This window comes from Arvicola amphibius, chromosome 10 (assembly GCF_903992535.2).
Source record: "Arvicola amphibius chromosome 10, mArvAmp1.2, whole genome shotgun sequence".
Lineage (NCBI taxonomy): Eukaryota > Metazoa > Chordata > Mammalia > Rodentia > Cricetidae > Arvicola > Arvicola amphibius.
This window is the reverse complement of record NC_052056.1, coordinates 10,069,069-10,089,261: the sequence shown is the minus strand read 5'-3', so window position 1 is coordinate 10,089,261 and position 20,193 is coordinate 10,069,069. Positions and strand designations below refer to the sequence as shown.

The window sequence follows — 20,193 nt, the reverse complement described above, 5'->3', positions numbered from 1 at the left end:
GTGGATTCAGCAGCCTAAATTGAAATATTTGCTTTGCCACAGGTCTGGATTCACCGAGTTGCACTTTTCCCTAATGGAAGTCCATTGCTAGGCAAAGTGTACAGCCATGGAAAAGCTCCATCTCAACATGCCCCATTCCCCCAGCTCAGGCAGAAACCAAAGGCCATGCTATACACCAGAAGTCCAGCCTCAAACTTGGATGAAGACTCCCTGCCGAATCAGAGGTCATGCTGTCCATAAGAAATCCAGGCCAAAAAGACCAGAAGACCAAAGAGGAAATAGAAACCATGGAACGAAACATTCATCCAATGAAGACAAACTCAGAAATTGGTACTTAGACCTACAATCACTTTAAACCCCAATGCCAGTGTAAGAACACAACAATAGCCAGGGCACTATGGCACCACCAGACCCCAACTACAGCAACCATGGAATATTTCAATGCACTGAAGCACAAGAAAACGGCCTTTGTGAAGATTATAGAGGTCCTTAGAAAGGAAATGAATAAGTCCATCAAAGATAAGCAGGAAAGCACACATGATTGGAGGAAATGAATAGATCCCTTAAAGAAAGCCAAGAAAAAACAAACAATGCAGGAACAGTATAAAACTGTTCAAGACCAGCCGGGTGGTGGTGGCGCACGCCTTTAATCCCAGCACTCGGGAGGCAGAGGCAGACGGATCTCTGTGAGTTCGAGGCCAGCCTGGTCTACAAGAGCTAGTTCCAGGACAGGCTCTAAAAAAGCTGCAGAGAAACCCTGTCTCGAAAAACCAAAAAAAGAAAAAAGAAAAAAAAAACTGTTCAAGACCTGAAAATGGAAAGAGAAGCAATGAAAAAAAAAAAAAAAAAAACCACAAACTGAGGGAATTCTGCAAATAAAAAATCTAGGCAAGTGAAGAGAAACTACAGAAGCAAGCATCATCAACAAGAGATAGGAGAGAGAATCTCAGGCATTGAAGACACAATAGAAAAAAAAGATACATCAGTCAAAGAAAATGTTAAATCTAAAAAAAAAAAATTATACACCTTCCTTCTTTCCTTCCTTCCTCCCTTCCTCCTCCTCTTCCTTTTTTCTTAAATTTTATTTTATTTTGTTGTGGGGTTGAGGTGGCAAGGACAGAGGGTGGATGAGAAAGGAGGTAACTGGTGTTCTCTAGACTGCATGATGCTGCCCCCTCCTCTCTCAAGGACTCCAATCACATTGGGAAAACTACTTTAAAAGAAAGTCTACAGTTCAGTGCCTTCGGGATTTGTTAGCTAGAAGTAATCAACAGAGAATATTAAACTTTATGAGTGTTCAGATGGAAATTGTATGGAAATTGTGCTGTGCCGGGTTCAGGACGGCACATGGTTTCCAGCCCCTTCCAGACGTGAGACCTTTGCTTCTTTCTCTGTTATTTTTTTTTTATTGCTCTCCCCCAGTGGTCCCATTTATTTCAGCTTCCATTGGAAGGGCTTCTCCAACACAGGAGACAGGTTTGATTCTGAAGTGTGGCCAGTTTTTCAAGACACTATTTTTAGAGTTAAACTGAGTAGAGACAAGGGATACTGTTGCACAACCGTGTTAAGAGTTAGCATATTTTCCACCCACCCCTTTCTTCTTTTCATAAAAATCAAAATTAGAACAGCAGACTTCTTGGACTCTCACTCCTTTTCAAATCAGTCGAGAACTAAAACTGAAACACTCTTTTTTTGTAACCTACTAAGTTTCTTTTTCTGAACCACCACCAAGTGCTAAGAATGAAGTTGGGGGTGGAATGATGAATATATATATATATATATATATATATATATATATATATATATATGTGTGTGTGTGTGTGTGTGTGTGTGTGTGTGTGTGTGTTATTTCTTTATTAGTTAAACCTCATAATAGCACTATGAAGCAATTTGTCATGTTTATTATTTCAGATACAGAAACCAAGGCCCAAAGCAATTAAATAACTTACTTGGGGCTATAGGGATAGCTAGCAGGAACCATAGATTAGGATTATTTGTGAGTCTAATGTTCTATCTTTCTGTGTCCCCACCCTGCCTTATAAATACAGGCCATTGGTGCTGAGGGAGCACGGAAGCTTCAAATGGTTTGATGAGAAGGAAAAACAGAACCAGAGACAGATTTCCCTCTCTTCCTTTGTTCAGGCTTCATGTTCTGCTATCTCATTTATTTTTCTTTTTTGGCTTGAGCATGACCACCTAGGAGAGCTCAATGTGTCCTTTAGACAAAACGGAGACAACATTTTAAAAGTACATTTCATATGCTGCAAAGGGCTGCCTCTTTTTTTTCTTTGTTGAATGGAATGTCAACCTTGAAGCACATCTTCCTAGCCAGGAGCTTGTTGGCATTTAAAGTTGACAGACTCCAGTTCCCAATTCATTTATTCACATTCAAGAGGATGTGTTTCCTGGGTGCTCATGAGATCCTAAGCGCGTGCTGAACTCTGCAAGGCCTTTAAAGCTCAGAAGAGATTTTCATGCTGAAAAGTATCCCTGCGTGGATGGGGTATCATTTGCCACTTGATTTCAGACAAAGAAAGCTGGCTGGGCCTACTCTAGGCTAGAGTAACTGGAGGTGACAGTCATATAGCAGGTTAAGGGCTTAAAGACAAGTCTGCCTCCTGATTCCCAAGTAGGGTTTTTTCTCCTTAATCAGTGACCCTGCCCGGTTTTTGTATTTTGGAACAACTGATTGAATGAATGGTTCAACTAACTGAGTTACTAGGCCAGCAAATAGAGAAAGCAAAGTCTAGACCAGAATAAATGCATCAGACCTTCTCTTGGCATGGTGTGACCAACCACTTTCATAATAGTTTCAGCAAAGAAAGATTTTCATGTCAAGAGAGGGAGAAGCACATAAGTTAATACAGAAGGTCAGTTTCTAATTGGCATAATTTTATTTTTATAGCATCTTCTCACTGAGATTGTAAATGAGAAGATGCCTTCCTCGGTGTGTAGGTGAATTGGCGTTGGGGAAGGAAGGCTCTGCAGACTGAAAGGTTATAGACCCAAGCTGTGAGAAGGGCAGTGACTTTACACGCGTCTTCCCGAAGCAACAGCTGCCTCCATGGCGAATGATGCCGAATTTACAGTTTAGAAGGCTTTCTCCCTTCACAGGAGAGCACATTCACTGAAAGCTTTCCTTTATATTTGCAGTTTGTGGTAATCAATCAAGCATTTCATGTTTCATTGTAATGACTAGTTAAAATCACTTGTTAAACAGATAATGACTTTAGGATAAGGAAATGGATTTAAGAGCAGCCCCCAGCTTTCTGACATCCTTCTTTGGATGCTTGCCCTGATCCGGTGATCCAACCCTGACAAGAGACTTCAGTTACAGGCAATACCATACTTGCTAAACTAGGAATGTGGTGGTTTTTCTAGCCCATCTAGGTGGAGGCGTTTTAGATTGAAATGAAGATCAGGAATGGACCAGACAGATCCAAGTAAGTGGCTTCTGTGGGATAATTCTCTTATACATGGTAAAGATTTGTCACTCATATTGGTTTAATAAAATTCTGAATGACCAGTAGACAGGCAAGAAGTATTGTCTGGTATCCAGGTAGGGTGGCCAGACTAAGAGAATTCTGGGAAGAGGAAAGGCAGAGACACAGTTGCCTGCCAAATGCAGAGGAAGCAAGAGATAGTGCCTTACTGAGAAATGGTACCATGTCATGTGACTAAACACAGATAAGAATAATGTGTTAATTTAAGTTGTAAGAGCTACTTAGTAATAATTATAACTAACAGGCCAAAGAGTTTATAACTAATATAAGCCTCTGTGTGTTTATTTTGGGACTATATGGTTGAGGGACCAGGTGGGACAGAAACTTCAGTCTACAAGTAATATTATATAAAACTGATCTAATCTTAACTCTCCATGACTATCAATGGCATGAATGAGAGAGGAAGGTTTTGGACCAAAGAAGACAAAAGAGAAGCCACAATGAAATCCAATGAATGCTGCTGGAGCAATTGGGGAAAAGATGAGGGATGAGTTTATGAGACAGTGCTGTATCATTGCTAAGCTTCCTACACTTGATGGATTGCTGTGTGGCTGTAGTGAAAAAAGTTGGTTTCTAAATTAGGTACAGCAATGTATTAGTGAGCAAAAAAGTCAAAATACCTACAGTTTACTTTCCAGTGGTTCTGTAGCTGTTGTTACTTGTACTTTTTTCATGGTTCTAAAAATTGAACCCAGAGTTTTGATCACCACAAATTGAAAGGTTGAGACAAAGTGTATTATGCTGTGTAGCCCAGGATGCCTTGGGGCTTCTGGTCTTATTGCCCCAGCCTGTCGAGTGAGGCTTATGGGGGTATGGATTGTAGGAGGAGGGCCTGCTTGTTAGTCCTGGCTGCCTGGCTAGCTTAGCCCCAAAATAACCACATAGAAACTGTATTAATTAAATCACTGCTTAGCCCATTAGTTCTAACTTCTTACTGGCTAACTCTTTCATTTTAGTTTAACTCATTTCTATCAATCTGTGTATTGCCACATGGCACTGGCTTACTGGCTAAGTTTCGGCAGCACGTCTTACTCTGGTGGCAGATCCATGGTGCCTTCTTTCCTTTCTTTTTCCCAGCATTCAGTTCTGTCTTCCATGACTACCTAAGTTCTGCACTATCAACAGGCCAAGGCAGTTTCTTTATTCATTAAACAATGAAAGCAACACATTGACAGAAGGACCTCCCACACCACTATGCCTCATTTGTAGTTATTCTTATGTTGAAAGAATGAGAGACAATTAAAATGAATTTGGTCCATTAGAAATGGCTACTGCGTCTGGATGAAATCATGGGCACACAAGTTTATTGTACACCTCTTAAAACTTTTCTCTCAGTTCAAAGACAAAACTCCTGGCTATGCAGTGATATCACGAGTATCCCCTCTGATCCTCATTCCCAGGCATGCAATTAGAAACCTAAAGTTGAAAGTGCTTTAGAGCAAATTCAGGTTGTTTCACATGAATGTGAGCTAGGCTGCATTTAGAGATAACATTTAAAAAGTGTCTACGTGGCCAATTCTAAACATTTTGGTTGTCTCCTCTGTGTATTCAAATATGACACAGAAAAAAATGCTGATCTGCTTGTGTATTGAGGAGCTGTGGCATGGGGCAGAGCATATGGAAGAGGAACAAAAACCCCTTCTGTTTCCAGTGGGTATGTAAAAATGCTATGTGTCTTCTTCAATAATAACAAGCCTTGCTATTTGTACTGCCTCTCTTTCCCAGCATGCTGCTTGCCTCCTAAATGCTCACTAGACCTAGAATATTCTTTGGAAGTGTTCCGGTGCCAGAGCTATTTCATGGAGAGGAGAGTGTGGCACAGAGAGGTTAATTGTCTAGATCAGCCCCGAGAATGAGGCACAGACACCAGGAATTGAAAGGGACTTTAAAGGTCAAAGTCTTACTTGATGCAGGGATCCCCTCCCATTGCTGCTGAACACCTCTCGGTGTGAGAAGCTCTCTCCTGCACACCGCAGTCCAATCTACTCCTGGGTAGCTTTCATTCTATTTAATGAGTCTCAGTTCAAAAAGAAAGTGCCTCAGTTTTCTTGAGTCTTAATCCAATTCCCTGTTCATTACACCATACAAGTGGGTTTGAGGCTGTAAAAACGAGTGTAATAAACCATTGGGACCTGAAGATCAGATCACACATTTTAAATGTTAATTTCTTCTGCATTTGAACTCAGAAACATGCAAAATGGCATTTCACAAATGTGTGGGTATATTAATATACCAACATCTAATAGGATTCTTAAGGGCATCTATGTATAAATTGGGAATCTTCCAGAGGGAAGGAAAAATCTGGGCTGAGAAATGGAAATGAGAGACACAAATTACTTGGGGGAAGTGTGGCCTGCCTTAGTGCAGAGCTTCAAAATATGGTGTTTCAAAATTACAATGACAACAGAAAGGTGAGTTGGAAGCAACCGTAAGGGAAAATTGTGTCTCTTGATCACAAAGGAACTCATACTAAAGAAATACTTTAGATTGACTATATTGCAGTAAACTCCAGCAATATATTTTGGGCCTGAATTCTGAATAATATCTATGGTAGCTAAAAGCAATGTCTCTTGCATATGATATCTCAAGACTGACTTCCTGAGTAGAATTCTGAACTTTGGAGATTTCTGGACAGGGGACTGGAGTTGGATACATGGCAAGTTTAAACAAGTGGAGGAAGAGAAAACAGAAAAGAACTGTGAATTGTTGCCTTGTTAGGATCCAATAGCAAGGACCTTTTTTCCTCTAGTGAGGGGATTTGAGCAGCATTGCAGTCCCTAACAGCACAGTGGGCTAAGCTGTGCACAATGAGACTGAAAGGCTCACTGTCCTTCATGTGACACTGACTGTGAGCAGAATCCCCTTCATTTCTGCTGCTGTCCTGTGGGTAAATACAAGGGAATCCACTGGACACTCAAAAGCTTAAGTCACCCTAGAAGGTTCCTGGGAGTTTCCCTTGCACCAAGTTCTACCTGAACTTAAATGCTCCCTTTCCAGTCATCTCTTTCAGTCCTCTCCCCTCCATCCACCCACAGTACAATCCTTCATGTTCCCATACCCACCCATCTCCAGCCCACTCACAAGATCCCATTTATTTCCCTTTCCCAGGGAGATCTATATGATCCCCCCTTGGGCCCTCTTTGTTACCTAGCCTTGCTGGGCCTGTGGATTGTAGCATTGTTATCTTTCACTTTACAGATAATATCCACTTATAAGTAAGTGCATACCATGCTTGTCATTTTGAGTTTGGGTTACCTTTATCTGGATTTTTTTTCTAGGTCCATCTATCTGCCTTTAAATTCATGATGTTATTATTTTTAACACCTGAGTAGTACTCCATTGTGTAAATGGACCACATTTTCATTATCCACTCTTTAGTAGAGGGGCATCTAGGTTGTTTCCAGAGTCTGGCTATTATAAATAAATCTGCTGTGAACATAGTTGAGCAAGTGTCCTTGTGGTATGATTGAGCATCTGTTAGGTATATGCCTAAGACTCTTAGCAATGGTGGATATTGAGCCTGAACTGGCTAGCTCCTATGACCAGGCATAATTTCCAGTGAAGGGATTGGGGGCACCAACCAAGCCACACAACCTTTGGTCTGCAGTCTTTCCTGCATATGGAATGTGCTAGGGTAAGGGTGGTGCAGAGATTGTGAAAGTGGCCAACCATTGACATGTCCATCCTGAGACTGAAGCCATGAGAATGAGCCCACCCATGACATTGCGTGGAGTGCCAGAACCCAGAGGCGGGATGGCCCAGAGATCTCAGATAGAACCAAACATCACTGGAGAAGAAAATTTGTCAATGTAGTGATGCCTAATGATATTCTGCTATACTCATAGACTGGTGACTACCCCAGTAGTCATCAGAGAGCCTTCATCTGGTCACTGATGGAAACAGATCTAGAAACTCACTGCCAAACATTAGACCCAGCTAGGGGAATTCTGCTGAAGAGAGGGAGGAAGGATTGCAGAAGCCAGAGGGGTCAAGGACAGAAAACCCACAGAAACAATTGACCTGTTTTCCTAGGAGCTCACAGAGTCTGAACTGACAGCCAGAGAGTCTTCATGGCAATGATCTAGGACCTTAGCACATATCTGACAGTCACGTAGCTTGGTCTTCTTGTGGGACTCCTAACAGTGGCAGCAGGGCTGTTCCTAAGTCTTTAGCTGGCTTTTGGGAACCTAATCCTCATGCTGGGTTGCCCAGCCTTTATACAAGGGGAGGTCCTTAGTGCTATCATAACTTAAATGCCGTGTTTTGTTGATACCATGGGAAGCCTGCCCCTTTCTGAACAGAAACAGAAGAGGAGTAGATGGTGGTGGGGTGGGAGGAGAGGACAGGAAACTACAGTGGTGATACAAAATGAATAAACTTAATTGAAAGACCCCCAAACCTAAACTTCAGTCGTTATTTGAGTACAGTCCTCGGAGCAGGTATTTCACCTGTTTACATGATGGTTGGGACCTTAAACCATTTTACTAGGATATCCAAGGGTGTGTGACATGTTGGCATTCAAAAACCAAGTTGTTATTTTTGTGTTTGTTTCTCTATATATTCTCTTAGGATTTATTTCTTTCAGTCACTGACATTTCTTTGTATGTTAATCTCATTTCAAATTCATCCTTGCTGAATGTATATGTACACAGTGGAATTTGATTCAGGCACAAATAATAATGAAACTACGAAATCTGCAGAAAGAAGAAATGGATGGGGAAATATCATAGTAAGTGAAATGATCCAGACTCAGAGAGAGAAATCCTGTATATTCTGTCTCATCTGAAGAACCTAAGTCCTAGTTTTTGTGTGGGAGTGAGTGTACAGGGAGTTCAGCAAACTGGAGAGAAGCTGTGAGAAGGGGAGAAGAAGGTTTGGAGGACAATGGAGAAGGTAAGAGAGTACACGGGCCGTGAGGATAGGTTAAATGCATTAACAGGCAGCAGTGCTTGCCTTGCAAGACTGACTCTAGACCACTGACCTATACACTCATGCACACACATGCATGTATGCATGTACACACACACACACACAGAGAGAGAGAGAGGGGGGGGAGAGAGAGGGAGGGAAGGAGGGAGGGAAGGAGGGAGGGAGGGAGATTCTGCGTGTGGCATGGGATTTTGAAACTCCAAAGTCTACTTCCAATGACACATATCCTCCAATAAGGCCACGCCTCCTTATCAGTCCCAGCAGTTCATCAAGGACTAAACATTTAATTAGATATTGATTTTAAAATAAAATCACATAAATCATCCTTTCTCTACAACTTTGTCTGTGTGTGGTGTAACAACTAGTAACTATTGCAGACTGCTGGTTAGGTTACTCATGCAGCTATGATGGATTCCAGAAATGACTTAAGGAAATCATAAACTAACAAGTCGAGGACTAAGCAGTAACACAACACCTCTTAGAAGCCATGTGCCACAAATCTGGGACTGGGTTTTCTGTCAGGTACTCATTGCCTTGTGCATTCTGTGTTTTCTATTCACATTTGTATCCAAAGTGCAGACTACTCTCTTAAAATCCAGACCCCTCTATTCACAACTCCTCTTGATATTTATGTGTGCCTAAAATTCAAATTTGGCACATTCATGGCCGAACATTTGATATCCATGAGGGTCAGTTTTCAGTGACAACATGCCACAAGCTAAAACCACTGGGCAAGAGAGTCCCAGTTGAGGAAGCGTCTAGAAGAAGATGGCCTGTGGCATGTCTTTGGGGGATTGTCTCGATTGTTAGTTGAAGTGGGAAGACCCAGCTGTGTGATATTTTGTTTGTTCTGTAACAAATAAAGCTTGCCTGAAGATCAGAGGGCAGAGTTAGCCACACTAGTTAGCCATAGAGGCCAGGCAGTGGTGGTACACAACTTTAATCTCAGTACTCAAGAGATAGAGGCAGACTGATCTCTGTGAGTTCAAGGCCACCCTGGCTACACGAGATTGAATCAGTCTTAAAGTGAAACAGAGCCAGGTGGTGGTGGCTCACACCCTTGATCCCAGCACTACGGACATAGAAACAGGAGTGATATGACTGGCAGAGAGAGAAATATAAGGCAGGAGAAGACAGGAACTTGGAGCATTCAGTCTGAGAGTTCTTAGGGTCAGGATCGCCATTCGGTCTGAGGATTTGGTAGAGGTAAGAACTAGTGACTGCCTGCTCTGCTTCTCTGATCTTTCAGCATTAATCCCTATATCTGACTCCCTGTCTTTATTTTTAAGATCAATTAGAATTTGTGCCACATACAGCCTGCTTGGGCAGGGTCCTGAATTGTGTATGAGTGAAGGAGGCAGGCAAGGTGCATGAGTTTGTTTCTCCCTGCTCTTGACTATGGTGATGACCAACTGCTTGAGTTCCTGCCTTGACCAATTGTTATAAACTGTAACCTGGAACTGTAAGTTAAATTAACCTTTGCCTTCCCTAAAAGTTGCTTTTGGTCAGAAAATTCAACCACAGTAATAGACAGGAATGTAGGACAATATCCATCTGGCTTCCTAAAGGTTAATGGCACCCAAATCCTTTACCATCTCAGAGGATGGCAACTCTATCCATTGGCTTGTGTTAAAGATGCAGAGATTATCTTTTACTCACCTCCCTGTCTTACGACCTCTACTGTCTCAAGATATTATTATCATTATGTTTTTTTTTAGCCCACAGTTGTGAGAAGTCATAGCCTGCTTTGCCTTTACCAGAGCATTAATAGTTCCTACGACAGAACATAGATTTCCTGTTCTTAACCTACTATTTAAAAATAAACTTGCCATATGGCATTTTTCTCATGTCAAAGGAAAGCAATATGTTTTCCTTGACATATGACTCAACTGGAATGCCAGCAAAACTGCTTCTTAAGGAGAGCTCTGGGACTCTACTGTGTTCCTGTTATATCAGTCCATTGGGGGAAGTGTCTGCAACCCAAAGTGCCAGGAGTTTCTCAGATAATTGAGTTTAATGCTTCAGAGTCTGTGTTATTCAGTAACAAAGGTAGTGATGGGTACATAGGACAGCTTTAAAATGTTGTCAAAGCAGGGGAAAATGACTTGTGCATGCTGGGAATATCCACGATGCTGCTTCCACAGTTTTCTGGAGGATTCCTTGCTGTTTGATCCATCATTAAAACACACCCCATACTACAATGCAAATGGCAGCAAGAATAAGGGGCATACAGGAAAAGCTTGCAAATGGGTGGCACATTCAAATGCTTAGATGGGTAAGCTTGTTCAGCATCTAAAATGTTTTCAGTGCCGATGCTCTCTTACTCCAATGCTAGTATCTCCGTTTCCTGTCTTGGTTTCTATAGGAGTAATCTGGCAGGTTACAAATACCACTGTCAGCCCTCTAGAGTGCCTTATCGATACAATAGCCAGAATAATCCATTAATACATTGTCAATTTCATCCTGTTCGGTACACTCTTCAGTGACTTCTCATTTCACACAGAGAACAAGCTCTTCCAGGGGTCTCCAGTGCCCCACAGCATCCATCAATCCCTTTCCCTGACCTCTTCCACCACTAATGTTGTTTAACTCAGCTTCAATCACACTGATTTCCTCATTAGCTCCATAATATGCCAGACACAGTTTCACCAGCACCAGCAGCTAGCTTTGCCTGGAACCCTCTAGTACTACATGGCTTACCTCCTCACCAGCTCCAATTTTGGCTCAAACCTCACTTTTAAAATGTGACATGATCCCAAACACTGACAATTGCACTCTGGCTTCCAGGTTTTTCTCTACTATGCTATTTTTCCTTTCTCACATATTATTTATCACGTGTAAACATATTATATATTATAACATATATATGTATATACATACATACATCATACTCAAGGAGGGTGGAATCAAGATGGTATGGTGTGACATGAGTTTGAGTTCTACAGGAAGCAATCTGTGTAGCATTGGAAATTAAATCATGTCTTACATGGGGTACTGCAGAAATCCATAGTAGGTCCCTTCTGTGAAAAAAGTCCTGCTGTCTGAGGCCAGTGAAGAAGCCCTTTCAAAAGCAAGGAATGCTCTCCCAAGAGTTCTATTGGTCGGTTGGAAGCTCATGCTTTCAATTATGCCAAAGCTGCTCCCCTTGACCCTCTTAAGAGTTAGTTAAAGCCTCATTGCATTGCCCTGCTTTTCAGTAGGCAGATAGCAAAAGTGGCCACCTTTCTCTCAAGACTCGTCTCTTTTTCTGTTGCACCTGAAACATTCAGACATTGAAATCTCGCTCACATATCCTGAACTTGAGCATTCTTCATGACCACATAAGTACAACCAACAAGGACCAGGGCAATCATGAATTTAGAAAAGAAGGTCTAGGCAAAAGGTAAAGCAAGAACTAGGGAAAGTTTGTGCTAAAGCCCCTTCTACTGTTGCTGGAAGGTATTTGGGATAGGGCCCAGATAGTGTGCTTAGAGAAATCTAAATTAATGGCCAAGATACTCTATTCATATATTTCATTACTTTAGTAAATGGGAGACTTTTATTTTATTGGTGTGTAGCTAGATTGTGTGTGTGTGTGTTTGCATGTATGTGTGCACATATTGTTATATGTGCTTAATGAGTGCTTGTGTGTAGGCACATGAGCTCATGCACATACATTATAACTAGAGGGAGATGCCAGGTATCTTGACATATTTATCACTCACCATCTTATGCTCTTGAGGCAGGACTCTCATTGAAGCTGGAACAAGATGGTGGCCAACATCCCCACGTCATCCTCCTGTCTCTGCTCTCTTCACACTGTGCTGGGGTTAAGGCACCTGTGTTGCCATACTTGGCTTTTTATGAGGTGCTTGGGCCTGAGTTCTTCAGGCTTGCATAGCAAATGCTTTTATCCATTCAGGCATATCTCTAGCTCCTATGTATGGAAGGTTTTTAATAATGGGTTTATCACTGAGATGCCATTGGAGGGTTATTTCATCCCAGGGACTTCTCCCCAGTTGTTCCTTCTAACTGATATTTAGAATTCTCTCTCCAGGTATCTGCATGACTTGGTCCTTATACTTTTTGGGGGTTTTCTTAGATGTTTATTAATAAGTACTTCCCAGGCATCCCTACATAAATTTACAAACTTCCTCCCTACCTAGTCCCTCAAACATCATTAGCTGCTTCTCTTTCTTCATGACATCGACTGCTATTTATGTACTAAATATTTACTTTTGTGTTTTGTTTAGATAAACAGGTTGGGGGAGTCAAAAGATCAGAGATATTTTTGCTTGTGTAACAGGAACATATTTGCTAATAGTAAATGCTTATAACAAGGGATTTGTTCTATAATTCTGTCTCTCTGCCTGTTGTGTTGGAGTGACAATGAAAGAGAAAGAGAGCAAGAGCGAGAAAGAGAGACAGAGAGAGAGAGAGAAAGAGAGACAGAGAGAAAGAGAGAGAGAGAGAGAGAGAGAGAGAGAGAGAGAGAGAGAGAGATCAGAGAATATCAGAAACTCACCTCCATTGGTTCATCCGGATTTTTATATCTTTAAGCATGTCTTCATTTTGAACATTACTTAAAGAAAGCAGTCATCTTCTTATGACAAAACTAAACAGCTTGTAGCAAACACACTGAGAAAATGAGCCATTTAGAGCTTAGCCACAGGAAGCAGCCATGGGAATCATCCAGAGGATCATGCATGCTGTGTTGCCTTGCTTGGTTTCCCCAGTATCCCAGAAACTTCACCTGCTCTGTTTGGATATGGATATTAAACCCATTGACTGAAGGGAAATTTAAATAGAGAGGAAGGACAATTCAGACTTAACATGGTTGTCTTATGTTAGTCACAAAATAAAACCTAGGCATGAATGTGGTTTTCCCAATGAAATGTGAACCAGCATTTACTTGCTTGATCTATGCCATTGTGTAGGTGTTTGCCTAATGAAGTGTGATAAAACACTGTGAAAACCTACCCTCTCTAGCCTGCCAAGTTCATGTTTTTCATAGCCTTGTAAAGAAATCATCCTTAGAATGTTATCAGTTTAAAGGAATCAGCAACTGTTTTAATTATTAGTGTGTGTTAACAGTGTTGGGGCTCATGCACACAGAATGGCGTATTCTAGAGCTGAGTTCCTTGAACCAGAAAAGTGTGGAAGGTCTGAGGAGCAATGACTTCCTACACTCCTACAACCATCCTGTCCTCCAGCTCTCTCTCCCCTCTCTCCTGACAAAGTCAGTGTAGACCTGGCAACCCTTCTCCAAACCACTTCTTTCCTTTGTCTATTGAAGAGTCCCAATCAAGAAAGCAGTTTTCCCACCTATACAAACAAACAAAACAAAAACAAAAAACAAAATAAAGCAACAACATATGCAACACAGGGAGCCAAGGAGAACTGGGTGGAAGAACAGGCTGTGTCCTGATCCGTGTTTCTTCATGTTGCATAAAACAGTCATTTTCAGGCTGTGCTGTGCCCCAAATGATTCTGTTATTATAAAATAGCAGTTCACTCCTTTTTGAGTGCAAATATTGGGGGAGAACGCTTTGTACCTTATTGTGTGAATAAACAACCAACAATCCAGCATAATGCTGTTATTTCTACAAATGAAACATCACCAACTATGACCTTATCAAATTTAACAAGGAACACATGCAGATATTGGTGTATTAAAACCCTCTAAGAATGGCCACAGCTGGGGTCTTAGGAACCGTAGCAGTCAATGGGGCATGGAGGTTCCTCACCAAGCTCATACAAAAGAGATGTTTAATCCTACAATGAGTGCAATGGTACCCACCAGCCTCTCATCAGATCATATGATGCATGTGTAGCAATATTCACAGGTAATAAACCCTCAAATCTCATCCAGGGATTTAGTTTACAACAAGCTTTTGCTTGAAACAGTCTCCTTGAGCCACCAATTGACTGGACCCAGCCCTGGTTTTTAGAACAGCCCTGTGCATGGTAAAGGCTCTGTGGCTTACTTCTCTACCATCTAATCACCAGCAATGGCCCTCTTGGCATTCCTATCAGCTCTGTGCCTGTGCCTTCAGCGAGGCCTCTTCCAACTTTGTAGCCTTTAAAGCCCTTCAGTGCCATTTTGTAACATCTATGTGATAGTGAATGTATGATCTAAGAATTAAGGTTAGTGATTAAGACAGCAACAAAAGATTCCATGACTGCCAATGGCCACTGCCAAGTAAAATCAGTGATCTTCCGCGTATTAAAGACAGCATAATTGTTGCAGCTTCTGAATTTATTGTAAAAATGCAAGCGTGACAGTTTCTGACATAGCCTATTCACTGCAGAGAGCCCATTCTGCAGTGGACGTTTTCAATTTCTATCACCATTACATCATTTTTGGCCATTCACATTTCCGCACTGGTGTCCATTTTCCAATATAAGAGGAGACAAAGCTTTAGGGACTGGAATAATAGCTTAGTGGTAGAATACTTGCCTGCTATATACAGTACCCTGTACTGCACATACATTCATACGTACATACATACATCATGCATGCATACACACACACACACACACACACACACACACACACACACAGAAGCCCAAGTTTCCCTGAGATTTTTAGTGTTTATTCTGAAGAATTTTGTATCATGTGAAAATCTGATTAAATAAATCCATTATTCCTTTATGTTCCTAATTTCTTCTTATCATTAGATTGTTAGTCATGACCTCTGATAGATAAGGAAAGGTATCGCCCACTTTTGTCCTACACTGCAGAAAATTTGTCAAGTGAACTAAGATGCTCCCTGGAAAAAATTCACAGAGAAGGAGGCAAAGGTTATCAACGGTCTATTTGAAAAAAAAAAAAAAAAGAGTGAAAGACCAACTGTAGAGCTTCACAGATGTGGATAAATCTCAGCTTTTATGAACATTTGCTTTTATTCTGTCTGTCTGTCTCTTCCCTTTCCCCCTTCCTCTACTTCCCTTCTTCTCCTTTATATTTTATGTCAAGACATACCAGAGGCCCAGGGCCAAGTCTAGCCAAGCATATATACCTTATAAATAAAGTGTTATTGTTACATACTATGTGTCCACTCATCTACATAGTGTATATGAACACCAGCAAAATAGTTGTGTCCAGGGCATATGGCCAAAATACTATACCGCACTATTTGCTCTCTATGTAAAAAGGTTGCCGACTCTGTGTTCTACATAACTGTCAGAGGCTGCATTTTGGTGAACTAGGTTCTGAGAAAGCAGAAAGCGCTGACTAGACTTTATGCTGCATTTGGTGCTCAGCTTATCAGCTTTCTGCTGTGTGTTAAGGGAAAGAAGCCAGGCTTCCACGGGAGTCTAATGAAGCAGAGAGTGGTCCTATGTGCAGCAAGTTCTCAGGATGTCTCAATTGCCACAGAATGTGAGACTTGGGGCAGGTGACTGATGTGTGCACCCAGGAAGGAAGGAGGGAAGAGGTGAGGCATGTCAAAACATCACTCTTCTTAAGAGTGCTCTAGAGTCATTCTGCAATTTAACTGGTAGAGGACAGAATTCTGATGGCAAGTTTTGAGTGAACTGCCTGCTGTCCTTAGAGACTTTCACGCTGTTCCTGTTGACTTGGATGGGAGCAATGGGGCATTTTGTCCCACAACATCTGTGCTGGCTTCAGGCTATTTAACAAACTCCTACTAAACAAATCCCAATAAAGTGCTCTTTAATGGATACTTAATTCTGTTGTAGAGGTGGGTGCTGAGCACACCTAAGTCCTTTCTTTTCCTTCAGGTTTGCTGTTTCCTCCTGTTTATGGCTTGGTAATTACTATACTAGAGAAACCTGAGTTAAGCACTATTAAACCCAGTCAGAGTCACCGAATGTCTGCTTTTATTGATCTCAGTTGATCCACTTACTCTCTAGGCTCCGATTCAACAGTTCAATTGATTATTCATTTACATTTTTAAAGTTGTAGGCAACATCATTTTAACATGAATCATCTCTCACTGAGTAACACACAAAATCATCTGGGATTTTAAGTTCAACAAGCATTTATTGAACATATGAGCTCAGATGAACAGAGGAAGAATTACAAAGGTCATTCTACTTTATGGTCAGCAATGGCAAAAATGGTGTGCTGATGCTTTTGCTGTGCAAAATGGCTGTTACTGATAAATGGGTTCTGTGGTGTTAGGGGTGGTTAGGACATTAATTTTTATAACTTCCCCTTTCTAATTATGTTTTGTCTACATATACCTTAAAATATATAATGCCCATATCATTGTTTGCCCTTATTCTTACACGCAAGTGTTTCTATAATTTATTTTCTTTTTAGATGACTTAGTTTTCCTGAGGATGTAGAAAGAATAAGGGATTATGCGAAAAAGAGCTCCTTAGAATGAGAGCTGGTTTGATTTCAATAGCTCATGGAACTACTTCACAAACGCAGGCAACATGGAAATATCTAGCTGCACTTGTGTTTGCAGAATTACTTTCTACTTCAAGGTCCCTTAAATATGCTTTGTGGAGTTCATTGGAAATATGCTTCCATCCTGCGTGTTCAGGAGGTGAAAGCAGTACTATATCTGCCAGTGGCTTATCCTTCCCGATAGGGACTGTTTAGTGTATCGTATTTATGAGTTATATGTCTAATCACCTATTGCTTTCTCTTGTTTCTAAAATGAGATGAGGCATAGGAAAATACGTAAATGGGTACTTCTGGCCATAATAGTCACCTTTATCTGACAGTATAAAATGGAGCCAGAGTTTAATGCTGGATAGAGGCGGCACGGTACTCATTTTCTAGGAAATAGTATGAGCTAAGGCTTGCTGAGAAGGGAGTGAAAAATGAAAATGTGCCAAACACTTGGAAGTGCCTCTTTCTGCTAATCTTCACTGCCGATTTCATTAGCCTTATTACAAACCCAGCAGATGGAGAGAAGAGCTATTCTAAATTCTTGATAAAAAGGTCAGATGGTCAATAGTAGTATTGTTTGTGCATGAAGGTATTGAACTCTTTTCCATGTGCCTGATCTATACCAGGAAGCACATTCTAAGCAAAGCCAGAAATCCAGTTGTTAGCAATGCTTCGCCTTATGGAGATGTAAGCACATCACCGATAGTAGAACGTGTAATGCTTTCATTTCCAAAGGCTTTCCCTTCCTTTGGCAGTTCTGGAAATTTTGAGAGAAAGTTGACATTTAACTGTGATCACAGACAATGAGTGCATTCGCCAGTTGAATGTTGAGGTCAACCTGGGTCCTGCCCTAAATTACTATATTTTGCAAAAACAGGTTATTTTTATTATTTGTTTTCAGACTGCTTTGCCCTTGGAGATCTTCTGTAGAAATTTACTACCAGGTTCTCTGCTTTGGCCTCTTAGATCTCTGAAACTCTTTGCCTAAGCCTTTACAACCATTCTATAATTTACATATATTCATATAGAGATATAGAGATAGATAGACTGGATGAAATATAAAATAATTTGATAATTAACATTACTAATCCAGATCAGAAATAAACAACAAAAAAGACTTGTGCTTGTCTCTTCCATAAATCTCAAGTAAAAGGCGATTCTCTGGCAAATTGCTGCTAATGAAATGCTATGCCTTGTGAACTTATTGTTACTCAATAAATTCCGATATTGTGGCAAGATACAAATGTATTTGTTGATGTTTTAACATCGCACACTTAGAAAGAGGACTTAGGAAGAAGTTGGGAGTTGTTAAGGGCTGGACGTTTCATCAAACCTCATATGAAGAGAACATGGGCAGTGGAGGCAACTCAACACTGAACTAAATTTGGGACTTTAATATGTAGACAAGGGTGATTCATTGGTTCACCTTGAACCAAAGGGAGGAGATGGTAAGATAATTAGGACTTGCAAGATACCTCAGTTAGTAACTGGTCTGGTGTGCAAGCATGGAGACATGGGTTTGGATTTCTAGTTCTCAAGATAAAAGATGGCCATGGGTTTTTTTTTTTTTTGTTTTTTGTTTTTTGGTTTTTTTTGTATTTGCAATCCTAACATAGGGTAGGAACAGAGATAGGAGGAGTTCACTGGCTAAGCAGCCAAGCTGAACCAGTGAGCTCTGGGCTCAGTGAGAAAGGAGACCCAGTTCAAGAAAAATTGTGGAGCATAATCTAGGAATACTGGTATCAACCACTGGCTTCTTTGTGCACGCGCATGCGCGCGCGCACACACACACACACACACACACACACACACACATTGCATTCACATGCTAACAAAGGAACCAGAGCTTCAAAAAATTTGAAGTAAGAGCAGAAACCAAAAGGGAAAGTGCCAGCAAATCTAACTTCAAAGCGGCTAGGATCAGAGACGGTATCTACTGATAATTAGATACCATCTTCTGTTCTTCATCCTAAAATAAGCAGGTGGAACAACCGTGGCCTATTGGTTCCTTTTAAAAGGGTTTACAGAGTGTGCTGTACGATGACTACAGGATGAGCTCTAACTGCAGCTCTGCCTCTAGCCACAGACCAAGCTCCAAAATTTTGTGCTGGGCTCTTCCTCGGGATTCACAGACCCTTTCCCAGGAAACAGTTCACTGCAGAGGCATAATGTCTGGTTTTGTCTCATTGTGATAACTGTTTATAGATATACGCATAACTCTTTTTGTTAGACACGAATTAGGTCACTACAATTGCAATTGCACTCTCAGTAGAGGTGCACTAATGAAATCCCACAGTTTGCGCTGTAATTAGATCCCAATGTATATCTATAAGATGATGTATTTTTAAAATCCTACATTTTAAATTTGCTAAATTTGTTAAATTCACTCTACATGGCATTCTAAAAGATTAGAATTCTCAGTTAGCTTATGGGAGAGAGTATTTCTGTACACACCACCTGACACATCTCATGCCTGTTAGAATAAACATGGCCAAGAAGGGCTTGTGTGAGTCCCATACCTGTGCTGTCTTCATACACCACAGTCACTGTTTTCCAGTTGTAATAGAGGACCAGGTCCAGGACTGCCCTGCTGATAGCTGCATAATCTGGGTAGAGGTTGATGTAAAATAAGTCTCTGTTGTCCACTGAAGGGTGTTTCCAGCGAGTCTGAATGTGTGGAACTTCCAGAGCATTGCAAATAGACTGCACAGCACTCACAGATGAGCTGTGGGATGGCCCAAAGAGGGCAGCCACACCAAGAGCCAACTGGTCACAAGCTAATCATATCCAAAGACAAGAAAGGGCATGGGGCAGGAGGGCAGGGAAGGGGAGGGAGAGACAAAGAGAGTTCTATGAATTCACATTTTCATTAAGTGATTTCTCTAATCAACTCCAAGAGACCTCCTATAATTCCCATCTGTGTTTTGATATCCGCTCTTTCCAGCTTCCAATATAGTTTAGATAATAAGATTCTGATAAATGCAGATGTAGAGCCAATCAGAAACCAATCACTGGGCCCACTTCCTGCAAATAAAATTTAGTTACTGGTCTCAGTTCATTACCTTCAATCAGATGAAGGCTAAATCCTTTGCTTGATCCCTTGAGTACTCTGTGAGCTAACTAGCAAACCATTTGTCAAGTGAGTGTCATATGAAGTGAGTTCTGTCATATGGCAGGGTGACAATGGGGAGATTAGTATGGTCAGAGAATCCAGAAGCCCCTGTGGGTGACCATAAAATGCTTTGACTCCAATCCTTCTGAAACATTTCAGAAAATTGAAATGTTGCTAAAGAGTCCATATAAGCAGGATTGATAGCCGATTAACTTCAGAATAATGGAATGGCATGGCATAAAGAGATATTTGGAAGACACTTGAGTCTACCTGTTCATTTCATGCACAACAGTCTTAAT

At 41.1% G+C, this 20,193-nt stretch overlaps 1 protein-coding gene across 2 annotated transcripts in view; it reads right to left on the bottom strand.

Moving 5' to 3' along the window:
* Positions 1-20,193, bottom strand: part of Grik1 (glutamate ionotropic receptor kainate type subunit 1) — a 392,331-nt gene that overhangs the window by 138,362 nt on the left and 233,776 nt on the right. For both annotated transcript variants that reach the window (XM_038346565.1, XM_038346564.1), the window contains exon 3: positions 19,302-19,559. In XM_038346565.1, coding sequence (XP_038202493.1) covers positions 19,302-19,559 — 258 coding nt within the window. The remainder of the gene's footprint in view (positions 1-19,301; positions 19,560-20,193) is intronic.